At 37.5% G+C, this 16,160-nt stretch overlaps 1 protein-coding gene across 2 annotated transcripts in view; it reads left to right on the top strand.

Annotated features, from left to right (window-relative positions):
* Window positions 1-15,367, top strand: part of DMTF1 (cyclin D binding myb-like transcription factor 1) — a 53,000-nt gene extending 37,633 nt beyond the window's left edge. Inside the window, exons 7-17 of one of the 2 annotated variants that reach the window (XM_006834332.1) lie at window positions 291-448; window positions 1,480-1,512; window positions 2,362-2,471; window positions 4,526-4,754; window positions 5,976-6,127; window positions 6,831-7,040; window positions 11,897-11,982; window positions 13,359-13,514; window positions 14,052-14,429; window positions 14,866-15,004; window positions 15,240-15,367. In XM_006834332.1, coding sequence (XP_006834395.1) covers window positions 291-448; window positions 1,480-1,512; window positions 2,362-2,471; window positions 4,526-4,754; window positions 5,976-6,127; window positions 6,831-7,040; window positions 11,897-11,982; window positions 13,359-13,514; window positions 14,052-14,429; window positions 14,866-15,004; window positions 15,240-15,349 — 1,761 coding nt within the window. In that variant the 3' untranslated portion in view covers window positions 15,350-15,367. The remainder of the gene's footprint in view (window positions 1-290; window positions 449-1,479; window positions 1,513-2,361; window positions 2,472-4,525; window positions 4,755-5,975; window positions 6,128-6,830; window positions 7,041-11,896; window positions 11,983-13,358; window positions 13,515-14,051; window positions 14,430-14,865; window positions 15,005-15,239) is intronic. The other variant, XM_006834331.1, reaches the window with a different exon arrangement.
* Window positions 15,368-16,160: the final 793 nt, after the last annotated feature.

Below are 16,160 nucleotides of genomic sequence, written 5' to 3'. Positions count from 1 at the left end.
AAGAACCAATTTTGGGGGTTTTAGTTAACCTTTCTATTTGATTATTAATTCCATTAATTTTTTTCTACTTTAGTTAGATTAATTTTTTATAATTTTAAAAGGGATGACAGAACCTGAAGTTTTTTTAATTGAATTGAATTTATTTATGGAATATTTAAGTATTGTTATCTCTTAACAACATTTAAAAAGTTTATATTAGACTTTGTAATAACTTAAAAATACATTATTTTTCTAAATGTCATTATTAACCTTTGAAATAAGAACTTTAAAAGGAAATGTAACCCATTTAGGCACGTGGAATAAAAGATGCTACAGAAATCATCTTTGAGATGTCAAAAGACGAAAGAAAAGATTTCTACAGGACTATAGCATGGGGTCTGAACCGGCCTTTGTTTGCAGTTTATAGAAGAGTGCTTCGCATGTATGATGACAGAAACCATGTGGGAAAGTATGAAAACTTGTAGTGCTGCATGTTATGTTAACTAAGGAGAATTTTTACAGAACTGGCCTTGTTTTTAATAGAATTATGATCGAAGGCCTTAGAGTCAGCTGTAAATTACTGTTTTATGTTAATAATTTTTTTCTTTTGCTAAAATCAAATTGGAAAATAACTGCATTTCTAAAAGCTATGCATGAAATTCTGTTAATAGGTAGCATTTATGGAAAGACACCATTAAGTTTCTGCAGTGCATGATGTTATTAAATATTCTGAATTCTTTGGAACTTTTAGTTGTACTAGTTATGGCTAAGGAGATACTGTTTAGTTACCAATGCTGCTTTTCTTCTAGCTGCTTAGCCTGCTAAAGAGTGCACATTTATAATCTGAATGGAATGGAATTAAACTGTTTTTATAGCAGTGGATAAAGGGCAAGGGGAGCTTGAATGCCTTGTTAACTATTCATAAGGCTTCCGTGCAGCACAAATGGTTGCAAAGTGAAGTGGTCTTTCAAAATTATTAAATGGGCATTCTTAAAAGAAGATTTAATTGACTGTACTGAGCACTTCTGAAAAAGAGCCTGTAGGTTAGATCAAGAATTTGTCAATGTCTTATCTACTGACAAGGAGAAGAATTTTAATTTTTGTAGTGCTATAAGAGAACTTAACATAGAAAATTTTCTTTTTAGCTCTGGCTTACAATATCATCCAGAAGACTTTAGGAGTAGCTGATATTAGAGTGCACTAACTTTATTTGGAAATTAAGGGAAGACTTAGGTAGCATAGAAGGAAGCACATTTGTTTTAAGTTTTCAATTTTCGGAGAGAAAATTATTCAGTGTTTACCTTTAAAATGATTAAATGTGTCAGTGGTTTTGCTTTCCTTTTAATAAAAGAAAACAAGCTTTTTAATTTTTACTAATTTTTAAATTAGTCAAATTTAATTTAAAAATTAAACTGGCTACTTAACAATTTGCTTTTTATTCAAAATTTTGACATCCCTTGTTCTAATTTGTCTTTTCAATTTTTTTCTCTAAATTTTTAGGTATACACCTGAAGAAATTGAAAAGCTCAAGGAGTAAGTTTTAAATTTTTCATTAACTCTTGATTTTGTGTTGGGGGCGGTTAGGGGTCTTAAGTTTTACTTAGAAATTTTCCAGAGCTTTCTGGTAGACCAGTATAATTTAATCTTGCTATTTATTAAGCACCACAGATTTTCTGTTACAAAGGGAACATACCAGATCCGTACCTTCATAGATTAGCTGTCCCATACATAATTCATAAATTTAGTCTCTTTTTGTCAGTTACCAGATTACTCCTTGGACCTTTAAAAGAGGTTTTAGAGAGATTTAATGGTCACTTTTGGTAGCCTGGAGACTAAACTGGGGGAATTTTATATGCCAGCATCTGAACCAGGCTGCACTACATGGTATAGATTAGAATGTTGACTGAGCAGGTGTTGCATCCTAGGAAAGGCTGTTGAATCTTGGGAGATAAATTTTTCTTGATTGAGTTAAGTTCATAAAGCATGGTTTAATGGATTGTGTGGATCGTGGAAAAAGTGAAGTTAGATCCTGTTTATTTTACGAACCTGTGAAACCTGTTCAGATGTCTGAAATCTGGGGTTTGCCTGGGAGATGATGTCAATAACCTGAGGGGAAATTTGGTCTTTTTTGAACACATATCCAAGTTATTTATTTCTTCTCTGACCCAGGAAAAAGGCAATTGCTGCCTGTTTTTTTTTTTTTCACCCACAGACAACTGTGGACCCCAAAAAAGGCCCACTTTCAAACTTTGGCTCTCAAAGTGTTGCTGCCCACAACTTCCAAAGCAGTCAAATGGGAAGAAGAAGAATGAAGAATAAATGATGAAATTAGAAGGGAGAAAACAGTTGAACCAAATGCTGATTGGCAGACTCTTGTTTTAGGCTCCGGATAAAGCATGGCAATGACTGGGCAACAATAGGGGCGGCACTAGGAAGAAGTGCATCTTCAGTCAAAGATCGCTGCCGACTGATGAAGGATACTTGCAATACAGGTACTGTGCGTGCTCCTGATACATTTTCTTACTGCTGTTTGAGCTTCCTGCCCAGTCAAATACCTGCCTTCTCCTCTGTTTTGGAAAGAAATCTGTTACTTTATTTTTGAATCTTTTTTAGAAACATAATAGATCCAACTAATCTTTTATTTCATCTTGCAATTTTGCATAAGTTGGCATCATTTTATAGGGACACATCTCAGTTTCAAAAGGATTTAGGTCTAGCATGTTACAGTCCTATATCAGTTCAAAACAATTTCATTGGAAAAGTACTTTTTAAGGTACACATAGAAGTAATTTTAATTTAGGCCCATTTATTGACAGCTTATCAGTTTATGTTTACGAAAAATGTTCCTTCTAGGCAGGACCCAACTTGGGAAGAAACTCTGTTCCAAAGTCCTCGGTGTGTTTGCATATTCCAAACTCAATACATTATAATAAAGGGAAAATGTTATGATTGGTGTTTCACCCCTTAACGCAGACCACAAATGGGTACTTAATTCTAGATGTACATAAATGTATTAAATCTAACCTTTGTGCCCTATAGCATATTTAGGATCTGTCACTCTTGCACCTTTTCTGGGACTCAGTTCCCTTTGGAAAATTAACCGGCTTGAATAGATGATCTCATAGTTAGTTCCTTTTTAGCCCTAATGTTCTGTGAAGAATCTACAGTCCATGCTTGGTCTTTCTGTAAGAAAAATAATTCTCAAGTTTAGCTTGAGTTTATAAAGGGAATACATTTTCTATTCCTCCACACCATCACTTCCACTGGCAAGTCATTGAGAACATAAGAGTAAATTCTGTCATTCTGTGGCCTGGCCAACACAATGAATGAAATAAGTTCATGTAAGTTGCTGCGAGTGCAAAACTACTTGTTAGCATAATTTGGAAGAATGTTGAGCCAGTCCCCTCTGCCCCCTCTCCACCCCCATGGCAACCTGAGGGATTGATCTTTCTTTCCATGGTGTTACATATTACTACTGATAATGACAGTTCCAAAGCTTTCCTCCCTTCCTTTCATATCCTGCTTGCTAGGAGAGCAGCAGAACTTTATGTTGAATCCTCAGTACCCAGAACTATGCATATAGTAGAGATTCAAAAAAACTTTGTTGAATGGATGAGTCCCTGAAGCAAGCACATAATCTTTTAAATTTTTTCTAGAAGGTTTTAGCTACTAATAGCATAATGGAAACAGAAGCAGTAAAGGTAAAAAAAAAGTTTCTCTTTCCCTTTCTGATTCTCTGCCGAAGAAAGACAAGGATTTTATTAGTGGGTTTATGGGTTCAGAAACACTAGGAATAAAAATTTGTTTGAATATACTAGTCTCATAGTTCACTAATATTTTATCACGGTAGCTTAGATTTGAGACAGTGGGCAGTGGGGAGTGTATAAACATGAATTACATGGGCGCATGTAAGTGTTATAGTCTACTTTGTTTCCCATTCATTCCTATAAATAAGCAGTTTGATTTATTCTGATGTATGTATGAGTTTCTGTGTCCTTGAAGCCATCAGTGAAGCTTTTCTCTGAGCTCACCAGCTGCTCCTCGGAGACATCATACAGGTTTGCTGTGGTTTGGAACCGACTTGATGACACTTAACAACAACAACATACTGTTGTTAAGTGCCGTTGAGTCAGTTTTGACTCATAGCAACCCTGTATAAGGATTTTGAGGAGTGCCTGGTGATTCAAATTGACACTGTAGTCCAGCACCACACCAGTACACATACAAACACTCACTTACTTACACACTCTATAGATAGATAGATAGGACTCAGTGTAACTTAAAAGTACATAATCCTGTCCAATTAGGTTTTGAGTATTTTTCTTTCCTTAAAAGAGTCAGTCAGTGTTTTCTATTAGGATTTTATCTTTTAAGAGCCTTACTGGGCTAATTAAATGTAATTATTATTGTAGATGCATTTGGTTTCTCACCACAGAGTCTCAAAATAAACTTTAATATTCTTATCAGTTCTTGGAAACATTGGGCTGAATTTGATTTGCAAAAGAAAAAGATAGCATTTGTAGTCTGGATGATTTCCTTTTTTCAGGGAAGTGGACAGAAGAGGAAGAAAAGAGACTTGCAGAGGTGGTTCATGAATTGACCAGCACTGAGCCAGGTGATATAGTCACACAGGGTGTGTCTTGGGCAGCTGTGGCTGAACGAGTAGGTACCCGCTCAGAAAAGCAATGTCGTTCTAAATGGCTCAACTACCTGAACTGGAAACAAAGTGGGGGTACTGAGTGGACCAAGGAAGATGAAATCAATCTCATCCTCAGGTTTGTGTCCTGGATTTTTAATGACAAAAGCTTCTTAATTGCTGCGTTGTCTTCACTAACTTCCCTCTCTGGAATTTCCTAGAACATCCTTTCTGTAGACAGCCCATTTAAGATCCTAAGGATTTCATATTGAGCTCTTTTTGTTTTGTGTTTGTTCCTTTTTAGTGGATTTAGTGCTCGTGCAAAGTACCAGATTGAAGGCGTGGAGACTGAAGTCCTCTCTAGATCCACAGAACAGGTATGGCACAGGAAGCGGCAGTGCAGCTTTTCCACTGTCCCACCAATGTGCCTCAGTCCTAGCCTAGGGGGAATGTGTTTAGGGCAAGAGGGTTATTCAGTCTCCATGCCCTTCAATCCGTGGCTACTATGCTAAGACTGCCAGGAACAGGGCTCAGTCCACTTAACCCACCCTTCAAACTAGACCAGTCATACCTTCTAGTCCATGTAAATCCAAAAATAGCTTTAAGATAATAACCTCAAGTTTATTTTTTAAATGAGTTGATTTAACCATTAAAGCTCAATAACTAAGATGGGCAAAAACCAACAAGAAATTAACCAAGACACTGAATGTTGTTAAGTGCTATCCAGTCAATTCCAACTATAGTGACCCTGTTTATGGTTTCTGAGGAGCAGCTGGTAGGTTTGAACCACCAATCATAGTCCAGTGCCACACCAGAAGTCTTGTTAAACAAGTGGACTTTTAGAACCCCAAACTTAGTTCCATGATTGGTTGTTTTGGTTGCTGCTGGAATGTGTGTTTTTTGTATCAGTTCAGTTTGAATTTTGTTTTTGGCATGGTTTGTTTCAACTAGTCATCTTAATAAATAGCTCATTCCTGAAAACATTGGTTCATTTTATGAACAGAAAAACTTAGAACCAGGAAATAACTGAGAGTAAAAGTCTTAACTGCAGAATGCAATACAACACAACCTCTTCTTACCCATTGCTAACCTCCCACTGCTCCCTTTCTTTCACAGAGCTTCACCTGGTTGTAATCATTTATAGTTCTGCCCACTAGTTGTGTGTTTAATAAAAAGCTATTGCTGGTGTTAATTCTTCTGGTTGTGGGTCTAAGTTCTTGGAATCCTTTTCCGTGCAACTTAAAGTAGCATTTCATAATATGCAAGTTCCCTTTATAGCTAGTGTAATTATCTGTAGTCAGAGGAGGTTTGTTATGATTAAAATAAATCACATCTAACATGCTTCTTTTATAATTTGTAGGATAGCAGAGCTTGATGTAGCTGATGAGAATGATATAAACTGGGATCTACTAGCTGAGGGATGGAGCAGTGTCCGCTCACCACAATGGCTTCGAAGTAAATGGTGGACCATCAAAAGGCAGATTGCAAACCACAAGGATGTTTCGTTCCCTGGTAATGTATTATTATCTGGTTTTAAAGTCTTTCCTTCTTAGAAAACAGGTGATGTGGTTTATAATTCCAAAATCACACACATATATATATCCATATCCTCTTCATATGAACTTAAAGAGGAAGTAAGAGTTTACGTACATATTCGTATCTTGTCCAAAAGTGTATTATTTAATGAAATGATTATATTTATGAGGGGGCTTCCAAAAGTTCATAGGAAAATTCCTTTATTTTTTAATTTCTTAAATTTTTCATTTCGTTTTTCCATGAACTTTTGACGATTCCTCATATTTTATGAAGAGTATAATTCCTAATCTTAAATTCTTAGAGATACTAAAATTGAATTTGATTAAAGAGAGGGATAGCATTTACCTTGATAGAAATTGAATAAAACACTCGATTTATAGATTTATAAATCTGATGGTAAAACCAGAAGGGTGAATGACTACTAATGTAGCATGAACCTACCTAGTTTGCAGCTTCAAGTGAGAGGATAGCACAACTTACTATGAATCAACTAAGGCACACTCATTCTATATGAGAACTTGGTGGTGGTGGCTTTCAAATATTATGTTATTTTGATATTGTATCCAGTATACAATTATTTATTCCAAATACTTTCCCTCTTTACGCCTTCCCCCATGCTACTTAGATGGTGGTCTGTTGAAGAATCAAATGTTCTTTTTGTCTACCCATCTCCCTTCAGTCTTAATAAAAGGTCTTAAACAGTTACATGAGAACCAAAAAAACAACCCAACGCTTTTGGAGAATAAATCAGGATCTGGAGTTCCAACCAGTAATTCCAACGCCAGTGTACAGCATGTTCAGATCAGAGTCGCCCGCTTGGAAGAAAATACAGCTATCTCTCCAAGCCCCATGACGGCCCTGCAGATTCCAGTACAGATCACTCATGTTTGTAAGTGTCTGAACCACAGGAATCCTCGCTATTTATTGATATATTACACATTTGTGATGACCCTTGACACTTTTTCTTCTAGAATGTTGATAGATGTACAGAAACTGATGCGTTAAAAAAGATCTACAATATCATATGTTTAGCTCAATATTTGCCTAAAGGACACGTAATAGGAAGATTTTATAAGCTAATTCCCATCTGTTTTCTAGATTTTATAAAGAATTAATGATTAATACAAAACTACCTAAAATACAGTCCATTAAGCAAGGAAATAGACCTCACACAGTGGCAGGTCATTTATACCAATCACCAGAAGACTCACAAATTGGGAACGGATGTTTAAAAAGATTTTCTTGAGTAAGAAAATTCCAGTTTCCTCCTAGGAACACCCATTTTTGTTAGCTTCTTTGGCATTTTTGTGCTTAATGAGATTATGTTGTTGTTAGGTGCCATTGAGTCGGTACCGACCCATAGCAACCTTATGCACAGCAGAACGAAACACTGCACGATCCTGGGCCAACCTCACTACTGTTGCCACGCTTGAGTCCACAGTTGCTGCCACTTGGCCAGACCACCTTGTTGAGGTGAATCTGGCAATTGTTATAAGTAGGAAAATTGCCTTCCTCTAGTATCTAAGCCAATCAGATTTTTTTGCTTTTCTTTCAATTAGTCTTCATTATAGTATCAGAAAGGGTGTGGTGTGATGTGTCATGATTCTGACTTGTAGCAAACACTGTACAGGGTTTTGAAGGCTGTAAATCTTTACGGGAGCAGAAAGCCCCTTTTTCCCACAGAATAGCTGGTGATTTCGAACTGCTGACCTTGAGGTTAGCCACTTGATTGGTAACCACTATGATACCAGAGCACTTTAGAAAGGGAATTAAGAGAATGAAATTCTAAGACCCATGTTATTCTTCTCTTTATCTCACTTGTATTTTTTTCTGTCTACGAATTGTTCTTGATAAGTGCCGTAGATTTGGTTCTAATACGTAACAACCCTGTATATATAGGGTTTCCAGGAAGCAAAGTACCATTGAGTCAGTTCTGACTCAGAGTGGCTGATAAGCTTGAACCGCTGACCTTGCAGTTCAAACTTTGCAGTCAGCGCATTAACCCACAGCACCACATCAGGACTCCACATTGTTCCTTGACTGTGAAAAAGTTATTCATTGCCCAGGAGTATACCCGTACTCTTACTCTAATTGAGGTCTTACTGGCATTTGGGGCACTGTTCTGCACCTTGACCTTACTCACAAAACACCAGTAGTGTCCTCCAGTCATTATGACAATAAGAAAGGCCCCATGCATTTCCAAATGTACCTTGTGCCATGTTATTGCCACCTCTGATTAGAAATCACTGAGAGCCACCTATCGGTATAATTAGCTGCTCTGCAGGAGAAAGATGAGGCTTTCTGCTCTGTAAAGATTTACAGCCTTGGAAACCCTGTTCAGGGTCGCTATGGGTCGAAACCGACTCGATCGCACTTAACAACAACAGCTGTATATGCAGTGGTTGTTAAGAGTACTTTGTTGTTGTTTTAAGTGCCATCCAGTCGATTCCAACCCATAGCGACCCTGTATAGGGTTTCCAAGGAGCAGCTGGTGAGCTTGAACCACTGACTTTGCAATTAGATGCATGATTCCACAGCGCCACAACAGGAATTAAAATTGATTATACATGGTTTATTCTCAACATTCTAATTTAAATTTGCTTTATCTTTCTACCAGTGTAATAAAATATGAACTTGTTTTGTTTAGCCTTGTTTCTGTGTTTTATCTTGTGAGAATTGCAAATCAACTGAAATTGCTAGATAATGTAAATATGAAAGCTACTCTTGGCTGTGAGCTACTCTTGGAAGACAACTGTTTGGCCGACTGATTGGAAGAGATCAATGTTTGTGCCCATTCCAAAGAGAGGTGACCCAACAGAAGGCGGAAATCATCAGACAATCTCTTTGATATCTCAAGCGAGTAAAGTTTTGCTAAAGGTAATACAGAAACGGCTACAATCATACATTGACAGAGAACTTCCAGAGGTTCAAGCTGGATTCAGAAGAGGCTGTGGAACGAGAGATATCATTGCTGATGTCTGATGGATCTTGGCTGAAAGCAGAGAATATCAGAGGATGTTTACCTGTGCTTTATTGACTACACAAAGGCTTTCGATTGTGTGGATCATGACAAGCTATGGACAACATTGAGAAGTATGAGTATTCCAGAACACTTAATTGTACTTCTGAGAAATCTGTACCTAGACCAAGAAGCAGTTGTTCGAACACAACATGGGAACACTGAATGTTTTAAAATTGGGAAAGGTGTGAGACAGGGTTGTATTCTTTCACCATACTTATTCAACCTGTATGCTGAGCAAATAATATGAGAAGCTGGGTTCTATGAAGAAAAACGTGGCATCAGGATTGAAGGAAGACTCATTAACAACCTGTGATGTGCAGATGATACAACCTTGATCGCTGAAAGTGAAGAGGACTTGAAACATTTACTTATGAAGATCAAAGAGTACAGCCTTCGATATGGATTACATCTCAATGTCAAGAAAACAAAAATCCTCACCACTGGACCAGTAAACAACATTCTTATCAATGGAGTAAAGATTGAAGTTGTCAAGGACTTCATTCTTCTTGGATCAACTATCAACACTCACGGAAGTAGCAGTCAAGAGATCAGACGACGTATTGCACTGGGCAAATCTGCTGCACAGGAACTTTTTAAAGTATTGAAGAGCAGAGATGTCAGCTTGAGGACTAATGTGCGCCTGACCCAGGCCATTTTGTGTTTTCATTTCAATAGCCTCATATGGATGCGAAAGCTGGACAGTAACTAAGGAAGATCGTAGACGAATTGATGCCTTTGAGTTGTGGTGTTGGAGAATACCGAAAGTGCCATGGACTGCCAAAAGAACCAATAGATCTGTTTTGGAAGAAGTATAGCCAGAGTGCACCTTGGAGGCCAGGATGGCTAAGCTTTGTCTCTCCTACTTAGGACATATTGTCCGGAGGAAACAATCGTTGGAGAAGGATGTCATGCTGGGTAAGGTGGAGGGTCGGAGAAAGAGAGGAAGACCCCCAATGAGATGGATCAGCCAGGTGGCATCATTGATGGACTCAAGTGTGGCAGTGGTAGTGAGGTTGGCCCAGGATCGGGCATTGTTTCATTCTGCTCTGCATGGGGTCGCTATGGGTCGGTTCCAACTCGATGGCACCTGACCTTGGCTGTGAACTGATTTGTACTGGAAACTTCGTTTTGAGTAGACAGTTCTTGTTGGGAAGAAAGCAGATATTTTGTACCAGTATCTTATATTCCTATCAGTCATTTAAAGTAGTACTTAGAATAACTTTATTTCTTCCAATAAGAATTAGGAGTAGAATAAGAATTTTACAACCCACTATCACTCCTCACATTATCTCTGGTAGCATAGGGGTTACTTATGAATTGGGCTGCGAACCTTTAGGTCAGCAGCTCGAAACTACCAGCTGTTCCGTGGGAGAAAGATGAGGATTTCTGCTCCCAAAAAGATTTACAGCCTCAGAAACCCTGTACAGGGTTACTGAGTCAGAACTAACTCCACGGCACATAGCAACAACATCATTCCTAACATAACTAAAATCTCTTAATTGTGTATCGTCTTTCAGCATATAGTAATTGTATATTCAGCAAATGTTTTCAGGCCCCAAAAGATCTTTCAGAATACCATTTTGGCTGTTGTTGTTTTTGCTTTATTGATAACCCTCAATTAGCAGCCAAGCATTTAACTATTGATGGGACCATCAGGACTCCTTTTAGAAATCCAAACACAAAACATTCTTAGTCGTGGTCACATTTATTACTCATTCATATTCATGATTTAGGTTTTGTATTTGGAATCATATCAAATTATTCTGGGTTAGATCTTCAAGAATCCATCAAATAGAAATGACATGAATCAAGTGCATTTCTGTTGGTAAGGATTTCATATTCTTTTCAAATAACTGAATATTGTAGTTAGAAAACATAGTAAACTAAACATGTAAAATAATTATTTTACATTTACTACAGATGTCATGGGAAGTACCAAAAGAGTTCACGGTTCTTTTTAGTTCTATATAACCTTGAGCAGAGGCTGTTCAAGAGTAAGCCTAAGTTGACACACATATAAAAGATGAGACCATCTGAGCTCTTAAGTGTTGTTCAGACTCCCAAATGAAGTTCTTTAAAATAATTCTGTGTACTGTGCATTCATGTTTCTAAAGCACTTTTTCGATCCTCACAATAACTCTGTGAGGGAGGTAGTAAGGAAAGGTAAAATCTCAGTAATTTAGCTTTGATGAAATTCTTTGCTCAGGTTTTCATTGCTAGGACATGATGTAACTAGAGTTTTGGTACTCACATACCAGATACCTGTATTATTTACCAGAATGTCCAGGAAACTTTTGTTGTTGGTGTTTGTTTTTTTCTTTTCCCAAGATCTTGCAGGTTTAGTCTTAGTGTATGAATTATCCAGAAGTTGGCAGATCTTTTCTGTAAGGGGCCACATACTACTAAATATTTTAGGATTTTTAGGCCATATATGGTCTCTTTGTACCATTGTATTTATTATTAAAGCAACCCTAGTACAGAAATGTATGAATATGGCCATATTCTAGTAATACTATAATTTGTAGACCCCTGATTCATACCATGCCAGGTAAATTCATTAGTGTTTCTTGTCATTCTGACTTAAAAGGCTTAAATGACTTCAAGTTTCCAAACAAATTACCCAGTATGAGACTGCCTTCATGATAAATCTGTGTTTTAATTGAGCACACTGGAGAAATTTAAATTTGCAAAAAGTGTTTCTTTGTCCTTGTTTTTTACCACAGCTTCAACAGACTCCCCTGCTGCTACTGTTGACTCAGAAACCATAACACTAAACAGTGGAACACTACAAACATTTGAGATTCTCCCAGTGAGTAATCAAGTTGATTTGGGTCATTTTTGTGCAGAAGAAAAATCCATTTGAAATAATTTTTAGAAATGCTATCATGAGTTTGAAAGCCAGATTGTTTGGAAGACTAGACATAAATCGAACTTCTACCTTATAATTAACAAACTAATTAACAAACCAATAATACACTCTGTCATGTATGAAAATGAATTTGCTAATATGTAGGTTGTGCCTTCAAGTCATAGTGACCCATAGCAGTTCTAAACCACAGTGACCCTATGTAGGGTTTCCAAGGAGTGGCTGGTGAGCTTGAACCGCTGGCTTTGTGGTTCAAACTGTCCTTGCAGTCCAGTGCATTAACCCTCAGCAACATATCAGCATACTATCAATTTGTTGAATCATAAATTTATAGCCAATTTAATTTCATGTTGGCTTGGACAAATTTATGAGTTATTAAACAATGTTAATTCAGTAAAATGTTCTAGTCACTGGGGATACAAAATGTAAACCTTCCAGTCCTCACTATGAATGGAAAAGCAGTTTGGGAGGTCCTGAAAAGGCTTAAACGTAGCATTACCATATGACCCAGCAGTTCCATTCTCAAGAATTCAATCCCAGGTATAAATCCAAGAGAAATGAAAACATGTGTTCATGCAAAAACTTGTGCATGAATGTACACATACTGTCAGTTCACCAGCTTTCAAAAAAAAAAAAAATCTTTTTCCTTCAGCTGAGTGTTGCTAACGCTATGTTTTCATTTAAATAATTCTCAACTAAGTAAACACTGCTGGTTGTGCCTTTTCAGAAATATGAAACTTTTGTTGCTAAATGAAAGATTACCGAGACGGGATAAAGAGGGAAGATGGGGTTGCTGGGCTACTGCACTTGAAGCTGTGGCTCAGGTGACTGCCATACCATAATGCCCTAAAAGAGACAGGCTGGAGCCAGACTACAGTAATGCTCAGGAGTTGAAGAGTGAGATAAATGCCGAGTGTCTGCTAAACGATAAAACTGAGTACTGAATTAATATCTTTTAGAATGTCCCTGTGTTAGTACAAATGATTTGTGCTTAGATAAAGAATTAGACCGCAGTGTCAGTTTGAACCACAAGATCAGTGGTTCAAACTCACCAGCCGTTCCTAGGAAACCCTATACAGGGTCGCTATGAGTTGGGACCGACTTGATGGTACTTAACAACAGCAACACCAACTAACCAAAGATTGGCAGTTTAAACCCACCCAGTGATGCTAAGGAAGAAAAGCCTGGTAAGGTGCTTACCCTATGGAGTTGGAATCAACCTAAGTTGAAATCCACTCATCAGCACTAGGTTTTGATTTTGGGTGTAAAGCTAGATTAATCAGTAGTGTTAAACTACCTTGTTTTCGTTTTTCTTTTAGTCTTTTCATTTACAGCCTACTGGCACTCCAGGTACCTATCTACTTCAGACAGGCTCAAGTCAAGGCCTGCCCCTAACGCTGACCGCTAGTCCCACAGTAACCCTGACAGCTGCTGCTCCTGCTTCTCCCGAACAGATCATCGTCCATGCTTTATCTGTATGTTACATTGCAAAAATTCCTTGATTTTTCTGATTTTTGTAATAGATTGGCTAACCAATGTGTCATTAGATTTTTTTTTTTTTCTAGTACTTGTAATACTGTAGACTCTGTATGCTTTCAATAGCAGTATCTCTAGTAGAGAAGTAGATTTTGAGCTTGATTCAAGTATTTGAATACCTATTAGGGACCAGGATTTGTTGATCCAAAATTATTAACTGGACTACCTTACAATTCAATTCTTACTACTGCTGCTGTTTCAGAAAGTTTTACGCCATCACTTTCACCTTCACTGGGGTATATCCCTCACCCCACGTCTCCTGATATGAGATGAATTTACATTGTAGATAGAGCAAGGATTTCAGTGAGTAAATGAAAGAGGTTATTAAAAAAAAAAAAAAAGTGATTCAAAGATTGCAGACTCAGGTGAGGGAGATACTGGAAGACCCCTTGTAAATGTCATTTATTGTCTATAAGTTACAGCCAGTAGTTAATTTTTTTACTTTGCTATTAATAGTTTTCTTTAATGTTTTGTAGCCAGAACATTTGTTGAACACAAGTGAGAACGTCACAGTGCAGTGTCACACACCAAGAGTCATCATCCAGACTGTTGCCACAGAGGACATCACTTCTTCCATTTCCCAGGCAGAATTGACAGTAGATAGTGACATTCAATCAGCTGATTTTCCTGAGCCTCCAGATGCTCTAGAAGCAGACACTTTCCCAGATGAAATCCATCAGCCTAAAATGATTGTAGAGCCATCATTTAATGATGCCCATATATCCAAATTCAGTGACCAAAATAGCACAGAACTGATGAATAGTGTTATGGTCAGAACAGAAGAAATCTCTGACACTGACCTTAAACAAGAAGACGAATCCCCCTCTGACTTAGCCAGTTCTTATGTCACTGAGGTAAGTTGTGCCCTGGTGGGTTCCTTTCTTGAGCTTAAAACCTGCAGTAAAGTGCCAGCCCCTACTTCACATGTATCAACCAGCAGTGTCATTGGTAGCAAAGACATCTTTTAGCAGTCAAGAGTAATAAGAAAGCCATGTCCTTTCTCACCATGGCGTCTCACTAAAACCTTTCTCGTCTACATCTTCAACAGATTGAGAAAAGCTTATTGGAATGTTTTCTTAAGGGTGTTAAATCTTTTAAGTGTTTTAAGGTTTCTTTTTGCTAATGTTTGGTACATTAGATTATAGGGTCTAATTAGGCTATAGCTTTAATTTCTTCATACTCTAAAGATGGGATATTGTTTTTTAATTAAATCAAATCATACCAAACCTGGAAGTGCTTGGGGTATGAGTCAATCTTTTTCCCCCCCTCCCCCGCTTAACTTTGCTCTAGGATTTAGAGTCTTCTGCCATAGAAGAACAAGTTGATCAAACAATTGATGATGAAACAATACTTATTGTACCTTCAGCACACGGCTTTATCCAGGCATCTGATGTTCTAGATTCTGTCTTGCCTTTGACAGCACTAACAGGTACTGTAGCACAAGCCTTCATGTGCCTGATACATCTTTAAGAGAAAAATCAGGCAATCAGATTTAATTCAGTGGTTTGAGTCTTTCATGATCTAACAATGATATTAATATTACTGGTTAAATTCTACAGTTTAGTAGAAGAGTGATTAAGTTCTTGACATAGAAGATGCATACATATATTTAGACTATGCATACATATATTTAAGACTAACTTGTACTTTATAACTTACTACAGATCCCATATTCCAACATCATCGAGACGAGTCAAATATCATTGAATCATCTTTGTGCAGTCCTGTTTCAGAAGACTCAAAGGATGTAGAGGACTTGGTAAACTGTCATTAGGTAATGCATAGAAACAGGGTAATTTAAGCAAAGAAGCCACGCTGTTAATTACAACATCTCCAAAGAAATAGGAGCAACCTTCCTTCCCCCTGTCCCCCCCAACGAGGCTTAATTTACCATTTTTCTAGCTTTCAAATATCTATAGTGCTTAAATCATGCACATTGTTGCTGCTATAACTTTTTACCTCCTTTGAGTTAATCACCTGAGGCCCAGTTTTTAACTGTAGTTCTGGAGTATGGGGGGTTTTAACTGTGTAGACACTCTGTTTAGTGTTGTCAGCAGGGAATTTCATTCATTTCAGCTACTGCAGAAGGTTTAAAAGCACCAAAGTTTAACTACTCTGGTTTAAATGGTTTAAAAGCAGTAGTAGTCATCTCTCAAGATCAAACATGGTTCTCTATCCAGTAGGCTTGGTTATATTCCAGAGATCATACCAATATGGTCTACAGCTTTTCAGTGGCCTTTAAAAAGATTAAGTTTGAGACTTGACCAGCAAAAGAGACCTAAGAGGTGTACTTTGGATTTACCCATTGCTGGCAGTGGGAGTGAGTTAGGCAGGGTAAAGAGGAAAGCATTAAAAAAATTAAGTCACTACAAGTTTTTTTAAAAAAAATACTTTTAAAGGGAATAAGAGGATAAGAGAAGTAACAAAACCCACCAAAAGCTAAGCAGACTTTTCACCCCTCAGAAACCACTGTCATCAGTTTACAAAGTTGTTAGCACTTTGAAGTAAAATTATACTAACTGAAAGAGGTGGTATAATGTTGCTTACTCTTGTAACCATGAGTGTTTATTACATGTTTTACTATG

Source organism: Chrysochloris asiatica, unplaced genomic scaffold (genome assembly GCF_000296735.1).
Source record: "Chrysochloris asiatica unplaced genomic scaffold, ChrAsi1.0 scaffold00010, whole genome shotgun sequence".
Classification (NCBI taxonomy): domain Eukaryota; kingdom Metazoa; phylum Chordata; class Mammalia; order Afrosoricida; family Chrysochloridae; genus Chrysochloris; species Chrysochloris asiatica.
Note: the sequence above shows the minus strand (reverse complement) of the source record. Positions and strands in the feature narration are given on the sequence as shown.